We start from the raw sequence: 18,814 nt of genomic DNA, 5'->3' as shown, positions 1-18,814 counted from the left end.
CTGTGGTCCAGGAAGGCAGACCAGGAGGAGGCACCTGGCTCCTGGCTTCGGATCGGTGTGCCGTAGCAGCCATTTTGGGGGTGAACCAAAGGAAGATCTTTCTCTCTGTCTCTCTCTCACTGTCTAACTCTGCCTGTCTAATAAAAAAAAAAAAGATTACATAGAAGTAATCAGAAGCAAATGCATGAATTACTGAAATCCATACATGACTTGAAAGAAAATTTCTCCCATGAAATTGAGATCTTAAAGAGGAATCAAAATGAAATGAAGAATTCACTAGAACAGATAAAAATGCAGTGGAGAGCCTTAACAACAGAATTGATGAAGCAGAAGAAAGAATATCAGAACACAAAGGACAAGAAATTATACAGTCAAACTAAAGACAAGAAAAGGAAATTAGGAAACTAAAAAACACTGTTGGGAATCTGCAGGATACTATAAAAAGACCCAATATACTGGTGCTAGGAGTTCCTGAGGGCATGGAAAGAGAGAAATGATTAGAAAGCCTCTTTAGTGAAATAATAACAGAAAATTTCCCAAGTTTGGAGAAATAAAGGGACATCCAAATATAGGAAGCACATAGAACTCCTAATAGACATGACCAGAAAAGATCCTCACCATGACACATTGCAATCGTGCTCACCACAGTAAAACATAAAGAGAAGATTCTAAAATGTGCTTAAGAGAAATGCCAGATTACTTTCAGAGAATCTCCAAGTAGACTCACAGTGGACTTACCAGAAACCCTACAGGCTAGGAGAGAATGGCAAGATATAGCCTAAGTATTAAGAGAAAAAAAAAAAACTGTCATCTCAGAATACTATACCCTGCAAAGCTCTCATTTATGAATGAAAGTGAAATAAAGACCTTCCACAACGAACAGAAATTGAAAGAATTTGTCAGGACCCATCCAGCCCTACAAGAGATGCTTAAGGATGTGTTGCACATAGAAACACAGATACATGATAATCACTATGAAAGAAGGTAAAGGAAGAAAATCTCTCAGTAAAAGTTCAAAGGAAATCCAAAGACAAAAATAGGAATAGTTTTGTGAAAATTGAAGGGCAAATTCATTACTTATCAATAGTCACCTTGAATTTAAATACCCTCACCTCTCCAGTTAAAAGAAACAGACTTGCTGGATGGATTACAAAACAAAACCCATCTATTTTCTGCCTAGAAGAAACACAATTCACCAACAAAGATGCAACAGGCTGAAAGTGAAAGGATAGAAAAAGATATTCCATGCCAACAGAAACCAAAAAATAGCTGGTGTAGCCATCCTAATATCAGACAAAATAGATTTTAACGCAGTTATAAGACATGAAGAAGGGCATTATTTAAGGGATCAATTTAACAGGTTGATGTAACTATTATAAACGTATGTGCGGGCGCGGCGCCAGCTCCCGCCAGCTGGCCGGCCGGGTCGCCTCCCGCCGCAAGACCGGTGCGCCGCGCTCGGGGGCCATGCAGCGCCTGGCTGTGGACCTGCGGGTGATCTCCCGGGAGCTCTCCCTCTACCTGGAGCACCAAGTCCGCGTGCCGTTCTTCGGTTCCGGGGTGGGCTTATCCCTGATCCTGGGCTTCAGCGTCGCTTATGCCTGCTACTACCTGAGCAGCATTGCCAAGAAACCCCAGTTGGTGACTGGGGGCGGGAGTTTCGGCTGCTTCCTGCAGGACCACTGTCCCGTGGTGACCGAAACATATTACCCAACAGTCTGGTGCTGGGAGAGCAGAGGACAGACCCTGCTGAGACCTTTCATCACGTCCAATCCCCCGGTGCAGTACAGGAACGAACTTACTAAAACTGCAGTTGCAGGGCAGATTTCGCTGGACTGGTTTGATAACGAAAACAGTGCATGTTATTTGGATGCCAGCACCAGACCCACTATTTTACTGTTGCCTGGCCTCACCGGAACAAACAAGGAATCCTATATCCTTCACATGATCCGTCTCAGTGAGGAGTTGGGATACAGATGTGTGGTTTTTAACAACAGAGGAGTGGCAGGAGAGAGTCTCTTGATGCCACAGACTTACTGTTGTGCAAACACGGAAGACTTGGAGACGGTTATCCACCATGTGCACAGCCTGTACCCTTCTGCGCCTTTCCTGGCAGCAGGAGTTTCCATGGGAGGAATGCTGCTTCTAAATTACCTGGGCAAAATTGGGACCAAAACTCCTTTGATGGCAGCTGCAACTTTCTCAGTTGGTTGGAATACTTTTGCTTGTTCAGAGTCATTGGAGAAACCACTCAACTGGCTGCTTTTTAATTACTATTTGACCACCTGTATGCAGTCTTCAGTTAATAAGCACCGACACATGTTTGTCAAACAAATTGATATGGATCATGTCATGAAGGCTAAATCCATCAGAGAGTTTGGTAAATGATTCACCTCAGTCATGTTTGGATACCGGACAGTTGGTGATTATTACACTGATGCTAGTCCCAACCTCAGACTGAAATCTGTAGGAATTCCAGTGTTGTGTCTGAATTCCGTAGATGATGTTTTCTCACCCAGTCATGCTATTCCAATAGGAACTGCTAAGCAAAACCCTAACGTTGCTTTGGTCCTCACGACTTATGGAGGCCATATTGGTTTTCTGGAAGGAATCTGGCCAAGGCAATCCACTTACATGGATCGAGTCTTCAAGCAATTTGTGCAGGCCATGGTAGAGCATGGACATGAGCTTTCTACCATGCAGTTCTTGGGGTGCATTTTGGCTGAAGAACCATTGTAAAGGTATCTCCAATTAGTGCACAAATTTTAACTACTGTAAATATAGAAAATAAGCCAGCATATGGGTGAAGAGGTCCAGAATGACAAGCAAAAACTACTATTTAGGGAAACAAAACACCTTTGTAGCAAGAAACTAAATATAGAATTAGATTGTTACTTATGTAGATTTTATTTTTACTACACCTTACCAAATATGACCTTAAATAAAGTAGTACATACATGAAATTACACTTAACCCAAACTGTTGTGTAAGATTTTAATTCCTCAGGGTTTTAATTTAGGCTAGTTTTTTTTAGATTACTCATTTTAGGTGATTTAATGGTACTTTAATAACTGTTAAGATATTTTGGTTATATGGATGTAAATTATAAGTTAGCACATTCCTAAGGGTATTTATACTTGATGATAACATGAAAACTGAAATAAAAAACAATGGGTTAAATCTTTTATGTATTCTAACTCTGAAGGGCAAGTGCAACGATGTTAGACTGACTTATATACATGCTCTTCTACTCTGATATTAAATTAGGGCTGATTTATGTTTTATAATGATTATAATTTATGAACTTATTTTTAAAATAGTATATCTGTACACATATGTATCATTATATTAAAATAAATTATATCATTTAAAAAATAAATAAACGTATGTGCATCTAATTACAGGGCACCTGGCTAATTAAAAGAAATGTTAAGGGATTTAAAGGGAGACTTAGAATCCAATACAATAGTATTGGAGGACTTCAATACTCCACTTTCAGCAATGGACAGATCATGCAGACAGAAAATCAACAAGGAAACAGCACATTTAATGAAACTATAGACCAAATGGACCTAACATATATCTACAGAACTTTTCATCCTACAGTTTCAGAACACACATTCTCCTCAGCAGTACATGGAATTTTTTCTCTAGGATTGATCACGATAGGCCATAAAGCAAGTATCAGCAAATCAAAAAAAAATTGAAACCATACCATGCATCTTCTTGGACTACAATGGAAGGAAGCTGGATATCAGCAACTCAGGAATCTCTAGAGCATATGCAAACACATGGAGATTGAATAACATGCTCCTGAATGAACAGTGGGTCACAGAAGAAATCAAAAGAGAAATTTAAAAATTTCTGGAAACAAATGAAGACGACAACACAACATATCAAAAATTATGGGATACAGCAAAAGCAGTGCTAAGAGGAAAGTTTATAGCAATTAGTGCCTACATCAAGAAAATGGAAAAGCACCAAATAAATGAGCTATCAGTGCATCTCAAGGATCTAGAAAAATGACAGCAAACCAAACCCAAAACCAGTAGAAGGAAAGAAATAATTAAAACTAGAGAAAAATCAACAGAATTTAATCCAAAAATACAATACAAAAGATCAGCAAAACAAAGAGCTGGTGTATTGAAAAAATAAACAAAACTGAAACACCACTGGCCCAACTAACCAAAAAAAATGGAGAGAGAAGACCCAAATCAATAAAATTAGGGATGAAAAATGAAATGTAACAACAGACACCACAGAAATAAAAAGAATCATCAGGAATTACTACAAAGAGCTGTATGCCAACAAACTGTGAAATTAGAAGAAATGGATAGATTCATGGACACATGCATCCTATGTAAATTCAGCCATGAGGACACAGAAAACCAAAATAGACCCATAAGCAAGATGGAAATTGAATCAGAAATAAAGGCCCTCCCAATATAGAAAAGCCCAGGACCAGATGGCTTTGCTGCTGAATTCTACCACTCATTTAAAGAAGAGCTAACTCCAATTCTTCTCAAGTTATTCAAAAGAATTGAAAGAGAGGGAATCTTCCCAAATTCCTTCTACGATGCCAGCATCACTTTAATTCCTAAACCCAAAAAAGATGCAACAGAGAAAGAGAATTAGAGGCCAATTTTCCTGATGAAGATAGAAGCAAAAATCCTCAACGAATTCTAAGTAAATGAATCCAACAACACATCAGAAAGATCATCCACCTAGATCAAGTGGGATTTATCCCTGGTTTGCAAGGATGGTTCAGCATCCACAAATCAAACAATGTGATGCATCACATTAACAAACTGCTGAACAAAAACCATATGATTATTTCAATAGATGCAGAAAAAGCATTTGATAAAATATAACACCCTTTCATGATGAAAACCCTAAGCAAATTGGGTATGGAAGGAACATTCCTGGCCAGCGCCACAGCTCACTAGGTTAATCCTCCACCTAGCGGCGCCGGCACACCGGGTTCTAGTCCCAGTCGGGGCACCGGATTCTTTCCCAGTTGCCCCTCTTCCATTCCAGCTCTCTGCTGTGGCCCGGGAGTGCAGTGGAGGATGGCCCAAGTGCTTGGGCCCTGCACCCGCAAGGGAGACCAGGAGAAGCACCTGGCTCCTGCCTTCGGATCAGCGCGGTGCGCCGGCCGCAGCACGCCGGCCACGGTGGCCATTGGAGGGTGAACCAACGGCAAAGGAAGACCTTTCTCTCTGTCTCTCTCTCTCACTATCCACTCTGCCTGTCAAAAAAAAAAAAAAAGAAGAAGAAGAAGAAACATTCCTCAACACAATCAAGGCAATTTATGACAAACTCACAGCCAGCATGAATGAGGAAAAGTTAGAAGCTTTCCCACTGAGATCTGGTACCAGAGAGGAATGCCACTCTAATCATTCCTATCCAGTATAGTCCTGGAAGTTTTAGCCAGAGCCATTAGGCAAGAAAAATAATTCAAAGGGATACAAACTTGGAAGGAGGAAGTCAAAATACTCCTATTTGCAGATGACATGATTCTATATAGAGAGGATCCCAAAAGCTCCACTAAGAGACTATTGGAACTCATAGAAGGGTTTGGTAAAGTAGAAGAATATAAAGCCAATACCCAAAAATCCATAGCCTTTGCATACACAGACAATGCCATGGCTGAGAAAGAACTTCTAAGATCAACCCAATTCATAATAGCTACAAAAAAACAAATACCTTGGACTAAATTTAACTAAGGATGTTAAAGATCTCTAAGATGAGATTTACAAAACATTAAAGAAAGTAATAGAAGATACCAAAAAAATGGAAAAATCTTCCACGTCCATGGATTGGAAAAATCAATATCATCAAAATGTCCATTCTTCCAAAAGCAATTTACAGATTCAATGAAATACCAATCAAAATACCAAAGACATTCTTCTCAGATCTAGAAAAAATGATGCTGAAATTCATATGGAGGCACAGGAGACCTCGAATAGCTAAAGCAATCTTATACAACAAAAACAAAGCCGGAGGCATCACAATACCAGATTTTAAGACATACTACAAGGCAATTAGAATAAAAATAGTCTGGCACCAGCACAAAAACAGATGGGTAGACCAATGGAACATAACAGAAACACCAGAAACCAATCCAAACATCTACAACCAACTTATATTTGATCAAGGAGCTAAAACCAATCCCTGGAGTAAGGACAATCTATTCAACAAATGGTGCTGGGAAAACTGGATTTCCACATGCAGATGTATGAAGCAAGACTCATACCTTCCACCTTACACAAAAATGTACTCAACATGGATTAAAGATCTAAATCTATGACCTAACACCATAAATTATTAGAGAACATCGGAGAAACCATGCAAGACATTGATACAGGTAAAGAGTTCTTGAAAAAGACCCCAGAGGTGCAGGCAGTCAAAGCCAAAATTAACACATGGGATTACTTCAAATGGAGAAGTTTCTGTACTGCAAAACAAAGTCAGGAAAGTGAAGAAGCAACCAACAGAACAGGAGAAATTATTGGCAAACCATGCAACTGATAAAGGGTTAATAACCAAAATCTACAAAGATATCAAGAAACTTCACAACAACAAAACAAACAACTCACTTAAGAGATTGGTCGGCCGGGAGTGCAGTGGAGGATGGCCCAAGTGCTTGGGTCCTGCACCCACATGGGAGACCAGGAGGAAGCACCTGGTTCCTGGCTTCGGATCAGCGCAGTGCGCCAGCCGTAGTGCGCTGGCTGCAGTGGCTATTGAGAGGTGAACCAATGGAAAAGGAAGACCTTTCTCTCTGTCTCTCTCTCTCACTGTCTACTCTGCCTGTCAAAGAGAGAGAAAGAGAGAGAGAGAGAGAGAGAGAGAGAGAGAGAGAGATCGGCCAGGCCTGCACTGCAGCTCACTAGGCTAATCCTCCGCCTGCAGCACCAGTACTCCGGGTTCTAGTCCCAGTTGGGGCGCCGGTTCTGTCTCAGTTGCTCCTCTTCCAGTCCAGCTCTCTGCTGTGGCCCGGGAAGGCAGTGGCGGATGGCCCAAGTCCTTGGGCCCTGCACCCGCATGGGAGACCAGGAGGAAGTACCTGGCTCCTGGCTTCGGATTGGCACAGTGCACCAGCCATAGCGGCCATTTGGAGGGTGAACCAACCCAAGGAAGACCTTTCTCTCTGTCTCTCTCTCTCTCACTGTCTAACTCTGCCTGTCAAAGAGAGAGAGAGAGAGAGAGAGAGAGAGAGAGAGAGAGAGAGAGAGATAGATTGGCCAAGGACCTAAATAGACGTTTTTCAAAAGAGAAAATCCAATTGGCCAAAAGACACATGAAAAAATACTCAGGATCACTAGCCAGCAGGGAAATGCAAATCAAAACCACAATGAGGTTTCACCTCACCCCAGTTAAAATGGCTTTCATACAGAAATCTACAAACAACAAATGCTGGCGAGGATGCGGGGGAAAAGGTACCCTGATCTACTGTTGGTGGGAATGCAAACTGATAAAACCACTATGGAAGACAGTTTGGAGATACCTCAGAAACCTGAATATAGTCCTACCATACAACCCAGCCATCCCACTCCTAGGAATTTACTCAAGGGAAAGGAAATCAGCAAATAAAAGAATTATTTGCACCCCCATGTTCATTACAGCTCAGTTCACAATAGCTAAGACACGGAATCAACCTAAATGCCTATCAACAGAAGACTGAATAAAGAAATTATGGGATATGTACTCTATGGAATACTACACAGCAGTAAAAAATCCTGTCATTTGCAACAACATGCATGAATCTGGAAAACATCCTACTTAGTGAAATAAGACAGTCCCAGACAAATATCATATGTTCTCCCTGATCTGTGATAACTAACAGAGCACCTAAAAGGAAACCTGCAGAAGTGAAATTGACACTGTGAGAAGCAATGACTTGAACAGTCCTTGTCTTGACTGTTGAGGATCAGCTTATTATCTTATTTTATTTTTACTATTTTCTTTTTCTACTTAATACCATTGGTTGAACTCTTTATTCAACACAGAATTATTCATAGGTGTTTAAATCCAATTGAAAATAGATCCCAGTAAAAAATAAGAGTGGGAATAAGAGAGGAGAGAGATGTACAGTTCTGCACACATTCCCATGGTGTTACCCCTAAAGGTAAATTTAAAAACTTGCCATGGGACTCCAAATCCCATTAAGCTGGGTGGTACTAATGTCATCTTATGTGTTAAAGTGATAATATTAAGTGTGTAATTATCATATAGATAGGATTAAGTGTCAAATGGATCACATAAATAAGACCAAGTGTCTGGTAGTAACAATAGAGAGAACTAAAAGGAGAGAATGTTCCAACATGGAAGCAATCCACACAGCAGACTCATAGAATGACAAACGCCTTAACCAGCACTCTAACCTCAGAATAAGCCCTTAAGGCATTCAGTATGTCTGAAAAGCCCATGAGAGCATTTCAGGCATGGAAAGCCAAGGGACTGTGGAAAAAAATTATCTACATGAAGGATCTCTGTGAGTGAGATCCCAGGGGAAAGAAGGGGCCATCAAAGAAGGATGTACCTTTCTCTGAAGGGAGGAGAGAACTTCCATTTTGTTTATGGCCCTGTCTAAATACTGACAGAATTTGTGGACTCAAAAGGCTTCCAGAGCCTTGACAGCTCATGTCAAGAGTCTTGGGAGATCACTGATGTCATAAATAAGAGTGTCAATTGTTAAATCTACAACAAGAGTCACTGTGTACTTCGTCCCCATGTAGGACCTCTGTCCTTAATGAGTTGTACTATGAGAATTAACTGTAAAGTACTTTCTACTTTGTGTGTCTGTGTGGGTGCAAACTGTGGAAATCTTACTTAGTATAGAGTTGTTCTTCTGTATATAAAGTTAATTGAAATTGAATTTTAGATGGGAGAGGAAGTAGGGGGTGGGATGGGAGTGGGGGGTTAGAGGGCAGGTATGGGGTAAAGAACCACTATATTCCTAAAGTTGTACCTATGATATTTGTATTCATTAAATAAAAGCTTTCTTAAAAATGATGATCTTACTAAAACAACAATTTCTAATAGAAAAAGATATCACTGCAGGAAACAAAGAAATAAATAATATACAAAAAAGAATATCAGTACAGGGCAAGTATTTGGTGCAGTGGTTAAGATGTTTCCTGGAAGGTTCAATGTTGTGGCATAGCGGGTAAAGTCATTGTGTGGGACGCTGTCGTCCCACATGGTCACTGGTTCAAGCCCTGCCTTCTCCACTTCCGATCCAACTCTGTGATAATAGCCTGGGAATGGCAGCAGCAGACGGCTCAATGATTGGATTCCTGCCACCCTCAACGGAGACCCAGAGGAAGCTCCTGGCTCCTGGCTTCGTCCAGATGCTGCTGCAGCCACCAGGCTGTGAAACAGCAGACGGAAGACTTTTCTCTCACTCTCCTTTCTTTAAAATAAATCTGTCGCTCCCCCTCTTCGTGGAGGAACGACACTAAACCCTGCCTAGGCCTCATATCCGAGTCACGGCACCATTATGTCGCTGCCCCTCTTCGTGGAGGAACGACACAGGACCCTGCGCTGTTTTTTTGTCTACTCGGCCCTTCCCGGGTTTGCTGCTGGTTCTTCCCAGGTTGGCTACCGTCCCTTCCACCTCCGTGGAAGGGCGGTTCCCCCTGCCACTTTCCCCACTTCCGCAGGGGAGCGGCACACCGCCGGCCAGCTCTCTCGGGGGCTGCACAGGTGTTCCTTCAGATAGATGTTCCCCTTAGATGTTCCTCGTGCATGTTGTCTCTCTCCTCCTTTATAGTCCTCTTCCACCAATCCCAACTCGGCTGCCCACACGCCGAGTACGCTGCTCTCCTCCAATCAGGAGCAGGTCCCACAGTCTATTGGTTGAACTGGAGGCATCTGTGTAGAAGCTGTTTCCTCCTCTCCCAGCGCCATATTGTGGGAGAGCAGATGCATAGAATAAGTCTTAATTCCAGTAACTTAGTCTAGTCCGAGTTGCTCCCAGTTGCTCCCCACAAAATCAATATTTCTTAAAAGTAAAAGATGCCTCCTGGGATGCCCACATCCCATATCAAAGTGCCTTGTTCATGTCCCAGCTCAACTCCTCATTCCAGCTTCCTGCTAATGAGTAGTCCGGGAGACATCAGGTCAGGCTCAAGTACTTGGGTTGCTGCCCTTATGGGGGAGATCCCGGTGGAGTTCTGGGTTCCTAGCTTCAGTCTCACCCAGCCCTGACTGTTGGCAGGCATTTGTGAAATAAACTAACATATGGACACTCCCACTCTCTCTCTCTCTCTATCTCTCTCTCTCTTTCTCATTCTCACTTTGTCACTCTGCCTTTAAATGAATAAATCTTTAAAAAATAGTCTAGGGGCCAGCTTTGTGACTCAGCAAACGTATTACATCCCATGCTTACATGCCTAGGAAAGCAGATGAAGATGACCGAAGTTCAAGGGGCCACCCATGTGAGACCCGGATGAAGTTCCAGAGGCCACTCTTAAGCAATTTGTGGAGTGAGACAGCATAATCTCTCTCCTTTTTTCTCCCACTCTTTCAAATATATGAAACAAATATGTTTTCTTAAAGATTTATTTATATATTTAATAGAGTTACAGAGAGAGAAGGAGGCAGAGAGAGAGTTTTCTTCCATTTATTATTCACTCCCCAAGTTGCTACAACAGCCAAGTCTGAGCCAGGCTGAAGCCAGAAGGCAGGAGGTTTATCCAGGCCTCCCACGTGGGTACAGGGGCCCAAGCACTTGGACCATCTTCCACCGCTTTCCCAGGCCATTAGCAGGGAGCTGGATTGGAAGTGGAGTAACTGGGACACCAACTGGTGCCTGTATGGGATGATGACATTGCACGTGGTGGCTTTACCTGTTGTGCCACAATGTGGCCCTGAAATTAATCTTTTAAAAAGCATAAAGGATGGATTCATTTTGGTGTAAAAAGTTTCAAATATTCATGCTTCTTTTTTCAATACCCATCTCCATGAATGGTTTCAGACTCATGACACGTGACCCAGAATTCGTGTGTGGGATGTTATCATGAGCGGGTATGGCCACACAAAGAGACCCTGGCTATGAGTGGTTCTCTTGTGCCCACTCCCCAGATGAGAACACTGAGACCCAGTGCCCTGAAAGCACAGTGCTATGCTGTCACCTGCATGCTCAGTGAGGAATGAATGCAAATCCAGATGGGGACAGACTGTGACAGGAACAGTACCTTCCCCCAAGGGCTATGAGCAGGTGTTGGGCAATGTCTGGGCCATGGGGAAAGCTGTGGGCATTGTACACCTCAGGTCCACAGGTTCTGGACACAGAGTTACCTGGTAAGTGGCCACATCCAGGAAGTAATGAGCCAATTCCTTGTCATTGTATCCAGGGTCAGCAGGGTCATCCACCACATGGTTGTCGTGACACAGGAGATCCCAGCACAGATCCTTTGGCGGATGATAAACATTGGGGAGCACACCTGTGGACCACACAAGGTTCAGGGGGTGACCCTGTGCCCCAGAATCACCCTAGGGTCAAAACTGGTCATGCCTGACCCATGGCAAGTGTTAGAAGGTGCAGGGCCCAGTGCATAAGAAAACTCTAGGCTCTTTTTCACAATGGAATAAGATTATTTAAGACACTGACAGCGAAGCACTACATTAAACCCAGGGCCTGTGTGAGTCTGGGACCCTGGGTGATGGCTCAGCTCACCCCACAGCCTCACCTGTGAAGAGATCGGCGGTTGGGGGCTGCAGGCTGGTGCTGGCCCGCCACACCATCTCCATCTCCCGCTTCTTCTTCCGCATCTCTTTATCTTGATAATCCACACGCCCCAAGAAGATGCCATCAAAGCCCATCTGGAGGTGGGGAGGAGAGGGCACCAGGAATGAGTGCCCAGCCTTCCACCATCAAGCTCCCCTTGGCTTGGGAGAGGCAGGCAGAGCACAGGTAGACGGTGGAGCTAAAATCAAGTTTCTTTAAAAGCTTTGGAAAAAAACATTAAAAAGAAATAGAAGAAGATACACAAAAAAGGGGGGAAATCTTCCATGTTCACGGATTGGAAGAATCAATAGCATCAAAATGTCTGAACTACCAAACACAATTTACAGATTCAATGCGATCCCAATCAAAGTACCAAAGACATCCTTCTCAGATCTAGAAAAAACAATACTGAAATACATATGGAAACACAGGAGACCTCAAATAGCTAAAGCAATCTTCTACAACAAATACCAAACCAGAGGCATCACGATATCAGATTTCAAGACATACTGTAGGACGGTTATACTCAAAACAGCCTGGTATTGGCACAAAAACAGATGGGTAGATCAATGGAACAGAATAGAAACTCCAGAAATCAATCCACATGTCTACAACTAAACTTTCACAAAGGAGCTAAATTCCATCCCCAGAGCAAGGATAGTCTCTTCAACAAATGTTGCTGGGAAAACTGGATCTCTGCATGCAGAAGTATGAAGCAAGACCCCTACCTTCCACCTTACACAAAAATGCACAAAAATGGATCAAAGACCTAAATCTATAGTCTGATGCCATCAAATTATTAGAGAACATTGGGGAAACCCTGAAAGAGATTAGCAAAGGCAAAGACTTCTTGGAAAAGACCCCAGAAGCACAGGCAATCAAAGCCAAAATTCACAAATGGGATTACATCAAGCTAAGAAGCTTCTGTACTGCAAAAAAACACGCAAAGTGAAGAGGCAGCCAACAGAATGGGAGAAAATATTTGCAAACAATACAACTGATAAAAGATTAATATCCAGAATATATAAATATAAAATAATATCCAGATATATATAAACACATAAAGAGCTCAAGAAACTCAACAACAAAATAAACAATCCAGTTAAGAAATGGGCAAAGGACTTAAACAGACTTTTTTCAAAAGAGGAAATCCAAATAGCCAACAACATATGAAAAAAATGCTCAGGATCACTAGCCATCAGGGAAATGCAACTCCAAACCACAAGGAGGTTTCCCCTCACCACCATTAGGATGGCTATCATCTGAAAATCAAAAAACAATAAATGCTGGAGAGGCTATGAGGAAAAGGATACCCTAATTCACTGTTGGTGGGAATGTGAACTAGCACAACCATTGTGGAAGACAGAATGGAGCTCCCTCAGAGACCTGAAAATACATCTAACACATGATCCAGCCATCACACTCCCAGGAATTTACCCAAAAGAAATAAAATCAGCATATGAAAGAGCTATCTGTACCCCCAAGTTTATTACAGCTCAATTCACGATGGTTGAATATGGAATCGACCCAGATGTCCTTAACTGAAGACTGGATAAAGAAATTATGGTTTATTGGGACCAGTGCTGTAGTGCAGAAGGTCAAAGCCCTGGCCCTCAGTGCCAGCATCCCATATAGATGCCTGCTCAAGTCCTGGCTGCTGCACTTCTGATTCAGCCTCCTACTAATGCACCTGGGAAAGCAGCGGAGGGTGGCCTCAGTCCTCGGGCCCCTGCATCCATGTGAGAGACCTAGACTAGGCTCTTGGCTCCTGGCTTTGAATCAGCTCAGCTCCAGCTGTTGTGGCCATTTGGAGAGTGAATCATCAGATGGAAGGCCTCTTTCTCTCTCTCTCTTTTTCAAATAAATAAAATAAATCTTTTTCAAAAAGAAATTATGGTATATGCACACCATGGAATACTACACAGTGATAAAAAATGAAATCCTGTCATTTGCAAAAAAAGAAATGGATGCAATTGGAAACTATTATGTTTAGTGAAATAAGCCAGTCCCAAAAAAGACAAATACCATATATGCTCTCTGATCCATGGTAATTCATAGAGTACCTGAAAGGTAATCTATAGAAGTGAAATTGACACTTTGAGATGCGATGACTCTGAACAGACCTTGTCTCAACTGTTGAGGAAAAGTTTTTTTATACTATTTGTTGAACTTTTTACTTAGTGCAGGGTTAATCTCATGTGTATAAGGATAATTAAAAATTGATCAAAGTAAAAAATAAGAATTTGAATAGAAGAGGGTGGAGAAAGAAAAGTGGGAGTGTGGGAGGGATGGAAGCTAGGGTGGGAAGAATCACTATGTTCCTAAATTTGTATATATGAAATGCACAAATTTCTATACCTTAAATAAAGTGTTTATAGATTTTCAAAATTTATAATTTTATTTAAAAATAAAAATAAATAAAAGCTTTGGGAGGAGTCAAAGCACACCATGTGGCCTCTGCGAGGAGGCGGGACCATTGTCAGAATCCATCTCCACCTGCCCAGCAATATCAATGCCACAAGGAAGGCTCCACCTTTCACAGTCAGGGTGGCTGGGGTCAGAACACTGGGACGGAGCTGGCTTTAAAGCAGCCAAGGCCTCCGCCTGTCACTCATCTTGGAAAGGAGCAAGAGACCTGAGAAGGGGTGTGGTGTCGGCGAGGGGAACGGAGCCACTGAGTCGGGGTCAGCCTTGGGTTGAGAATTGCCAGGACTCCAAGGGGTGGAGTTTCATTAGGCCAAGAATGGCCCCAGGGAGATGGCAGGGAAAAGGCGGGGCTTGAATGACCAAGAGAGGAGTCAGGGCGAGTGAAGGGGTGGACCTAAGAGAGAACCACACAGCACCTGCGCAAAGAGCGAAGCCTGTTCCCGAGAGTGCCCAAAGGGGTCGATGTGCCAGGCCACACGGGGGCGCCCGTCGTCGCCGAACGTGTCCTGCAGGAAGCGCAGCCCCAGCGTCATCTGGTCCACGATGGCGCCATAGTGGGTGGCCGCCTCGTCGTTCATCACCCAGCCACCGTTGGCAAACTCCAGGCGCCCTGCGCGGGAAGGGGCAGGGGCGGGGTCAAGGGCAGGGACCTGGTCCAGGGAGAGTGGTGCTGGGATGAGAGGAGAAAGGCGTTCACTCCCCGTCTCAGAAGCCAGGGTTACAGGAGGAAGCTGAGCCGGGCTTCCATTTCCCCGTCCTTGGGGCAGGCTCACCCTGGCGCACCAGCTCCCGCACGGCTTGCTGGGTTGCGTTCGTCTGCTGGTGCCACCAACGGGAGAAGAAGGCCATCTCCACGTAGACGAACCTGCGGCTGGGCTCTGCCCGCAGGGCGGAAATGACCGAGTCCAGGATGTTCTTCACGGCCCCGTGGTGGAGCACATTCCGAACTGTGGACACAGGGGTTGGGCACTCAGGGACCAGGAGAGCCAGGGAGACCCTCCTCCACAAAGGAGCCCAGGCCAGGCATTGCCCCCACCGTGCTGTCCAGGAATTAGAAGGGGTTGGAAGCCCAGGATGGGTGTCTGGGGCCACGCCCACCGAGTGCTTACCCCCATAGTAGTACTGGTCCACTGTCTTGATCCAGCCCACGTCATCATGTGTGTGGGGCAGCAGGTGAACGTTCAGCATGTCTGGCTGCACCGTGGGGCATGTCTGCACGGGGACCCAACACACACACACACACACACCCGTGTCAGTACCCCAGGGCAAAGAGGTGGAGTGGGGGAGGGGCCGGCTCAGGGGACTGCATGATGGACATTGTGGCACGGTGGCGGGGCCCTGACCTGAGCCTGACTGTGTACAAAGGAGGCCAGGCCCTCCCAGGCAGGACACACGCATCGCGGTGCTCACACGCACAGCTCCCACCCCGCACAGCCCCCAGCGCGGCTCTCCCTCTCCCCCTGGGAAAATCATCAGAACCCTGGCTGAGGTGCGTTCAGCCCCGCACACAGCTGACCTGCGGGCGTCCTGGGGCACACAGAGGGCAGTGACCTGGGCAAGGGGGCCTCAGGAAGTGGAGGAGCCAGGGTGGACCTCAGGGAGGCGGCGTCCACAGCCCCGGTTCTCTCTGAGCGCTCCCCCCCACGCCCCCACACTGCCCTCACGGGGCTCGCACACTCAGGCCGGCGGCCCGGGGACCTCCTCCACCATGGCAGCCCGCACGCATTCCGATCCCGTGTGGGACCCGCCGCCCCTCGGAGGCACCTCAAGATCGGACTCGTCCACACCCTCCTCAGGGCTTCTCCCGGCCGGTTCGCTCACCTCGTATCCCGCGGCGCGAGTGCCGGGCGCCGCCACCAACACCACAAATAGGACGGGCAGAGGCGGGGGCGGTCCCCGCATGGCGCGCCCCGAGTCCCCCCAGCCGCCGGCGCAGACCCCCGAAGCACGACCGAGGGCGGTCATGGCTCCGCTGTCACCGCCGCCGCCGCCTCAGCCGCCGGCGCTGCCTCAGGAGGGTTCCCGGGTCCGGCCGTGCAGTGGGTGGGGGGTTGGCGCGAAGGCTCCGCCCCCAGAACGCATCCTGACCAATCGGCGCCGGAGGGGCGAGGCCAACTTGCACTGGCGCCGCCCAGGACTGAGGCTGGCGCTGAGTCCTCGCGGTCCCAGAACCCAGCCAAGCGCGCGACAGGTACTGCCTTCGGGGTGCTGGACGGCCCAGGGGCGCCCTTAGCCGCTCGCCACTCCGTGGGGCACGGGAATGACTCTGCCCCCTGAGGGTAGGGGCCTCAGCTTTTCCTGCAGCTTCTAGATTTTCCTAGAGGATGGAGGGTGCACGGGGGGAATTCCAGGGTGTCCTATTTAGGGGAGACCCTGGAGGGACCGAGCTGGGCTTGATGAGGAGCGGTTCCGCCCGCTGGGGAAACGAAGTTTCCTCGCAGAGCCTCAGCTCCCACCAGGGCAGCCAGAGCCTCATCTTTGTACTAAGAAAACCAAATCCCAGATTGCTTAGTGGGTGGAAGTCTCTCTCTCTTTCTGCTTCTGCCTCTCTGTAATACATCCTCTCAATTAAAGACAAATTTTTTTTAAAGAGAGAGAGAGATTTGTGGTTGACCGGATCTAAGGAACCATCCCTGCCAGCCTAGGAATACAACTTGGGTGGGGCACCCCCTAGGGTGCCGCCTTTTACCTTCCCTGTGAATCAGCCTGGCACTAGCCAAGGAACCTGCCACAGCCAAGAGCTTGGAACTCCAGCTGAGTTTCCCACATAGGCAGCAGGGGTCTAAGCACTTGGGCCATCTTGCCACTGCTTTGCCAGGGGCATTAGCAGGGAGGTGCATGTGGGGTGGAGGAGTTCAGTCTTCCACCCCAAGGTGCACTTCCTAAACACCATAACTAAATGAAGTTCCCACCCTGTCAGTACCCTAAGTCTATGACTTAGGGTTAGAAAAGCTAGATGAGGGGCCAGTGTTGCCTGTAAGTCCCAGCTGCTCCACTTCTGATCCTGCTCTCTGCTATGGCCTGGGAAAGCAGTAGAAGATGGCCCAAGTCCTTGGACCCCTGCACCCGCGTGGGAGACCTGGAAGAAGCTCCTGGCTCCTGGCTTCGGATCAGCTCAGCTATGGCCATTGCAGCCATTTGGGGAGTGTACCAGCAGATGGAAGACCTCTTTCTCTACTTCTCTCTGTAACTCTGTCTTTCAAATAAAATAAATCTAAAAAAAAAAAAAATCTGCATGAGCCCAGAAGCCAAATCCCATTCACTCCACAGCAGCTGTGTCCTCTCATGTTGTAGATTCACCAACATTCCAATCAAAGCAGTGACTTGGAAAAATCGGGGAAAGGGCCATCCAGCAACCACGCTCCAGGCCTGAGTAAAAGCAGGACCAGGGCACCCTCCTCAGGCTTCCCTACCCAGCCTTAGGGGCTTCCTTCCTCCCACTTGGCCACCCCCACTTACAAAGAGGTCTTGGCCCATAGCCCGGCTTCAGGGCCCCATGCAGGGTGGCAGCTGGCCCTGGGGCTCCCCCTGCTGGCCTCTTTCTTTGACTGCAATTTGGGACTCGAGCCTTTTCAGACAAGAGCCTAAGATAACCCAGGCCCATCAGGAGCTGTGGGCACCCTGGTCACCATACCCGAGCCTCCCTTGCTGGCCAGGTCCAGTCTCTCTTAATGGAGGGGGGGCAGAATTTAGAAAAACTGGCACAACCTTGGAGCTGGTATTGTGGCACAGCAGGTGAAGCCACTGCTTGCAAGGCCAGCATCCCATAATGAGACACAGGCTTGAATCCCAGCTACTCCACTTCTGATCCAGCTCCCTGCTAAGGTACCTGGGAAGGCAGCAGGAGATGGCTCAAGAACTTGGGCCCCTGTCACTCATGTGGGAGACTCAGATGTCATTCCTTCTTCCTAGTTTTACCCTGGCTCAGCCATGACTGTTCTGGTAATTTGAGGAACAAACCAGTGAATGGAAACATATCTTGGGACTGGCACTGTGGCGTAGTGGGTAAAGCCGCTGTGTGCAGATCCAGCATCGCATATGGACACCAGTTCCAGTCCCAGCTGCTCCACTTCTGATCCAGCTCTCTGCTATGGCCTGGGAAACCAGCAGAAGATGGCCCAAGTCCTTGGGCCCCTGCACCTGTGTGAGAGACCTGGAGGAAGCTCCTGGCTCCTGGATTTGGATCAGTGCAGCTCCAGGTGTTGCGGTGATTTGGCGAGTGAACCAGCAGATGGAAGACCTCTCTCTCTCTCTCTGCCTCCACCTCTCTGTAGCTGTGCCTTTCAAATAAATACATAAATCTTAAAAAAAAAAAAAAAAAGTCAACTGGGGTAAGGGGGAGGGGACAAGCAGTGTGGCCCAGTGGGCTAGGCTGCTGTTTGCCAAACCAACATCTCATATAGCAGCAACAATTCCAATCCTTGAGGATACTCTGGTGGTTCCACTACCTGTTAATGTAACTGGGAAGACAACAAATGGTGGCCTAAGTACTTGGGTCCCTGTCATCCATGTGGGTGAGCTGGATAAAGTTCCAGGATCCTGATTGGTCACCACCAGCACAACTTTAGAGGCCTATTGGGGAGAAAACCAGCAGATGGGAGATCTATCTCTATCTCTGTCTCTATCTCCATCACTCTGCTTTCAAATATG

General features: G+C 46.2%; 1 protein-coding gene and 1 pseudogene across 2 annotated transcripts in view; one reads left to right on the top strand and one right to left on the bottom strand.

Moving 5' to 3' along the window:
* LOC100340211 (lysosomal alpha-mannosidase) overlaps window positions 1-18,440 on the bottom strand; it is a 35,740-nt gene extending 17,300 nt beyond the window's left edge. Inside the window, exons 1-6 of one of the 2 annotated variants that reach the window (XM_051837849.3) lie at window positions 15,986-18,440; window positions 15,274-15,376; window positions 14,938-15,111; window positions 14,581-14,774; window positions 11,700-11,832; window positions 11,308-11,453 (exon numbers count right to left, since the gene is read on the bottom strand). In XM_051837849.3, the coding sequence (XP_051693809.3) occupies window positions 11,308-11,453; window positions 11,700-11,832; window positions 14,581-14,774; window positions 14,938-15,111; window positions 15,274-15,376; window positions 15,986-16,129 (894 nt within the window). In that variant the 5' untranslated portion in view covers window positions 16,130-18,440. The remainder of the gene's footprint in view (window positions 1-11,307; window positions 11,454-11,699; window positions 11,833-14,580; window positions 14,775-14,937; window positions 15,112-15,273; window positions 15,377-15,985) is intronic. The other variant, XM_070058816.2, reaches the window with a different exon arrangement.
* Window positions 1,468-2,835, top strand: LOC103346868 (phospholipase ABHD3 pseudogene; annotated as a pseudogene).
* Window positions 18,441-18,814: the final 374 nt, after the last annotated feature.

This window comes from Oryctolagus cuniculus, chromosome 16 (assembly GCF_051225735.1).
Source record: "Oryctolagus cuniculus isolate XC-2025 breed Fujian yellow rabbit chromosome 16, ASM5122573v1, whole genome shotgun sequence".
Taxonomy (NCBI): Eukaryota; Metazoa; Chordata; class Mammalia; order Lagomorpha; family Leporidae; genus Oryctolagus; species Oryctolagus cuniculus.
Note: the sequence above shows the minus strand (reverse complement) of the source record. Positions and strands in the feature narration are given on the sequence as shown.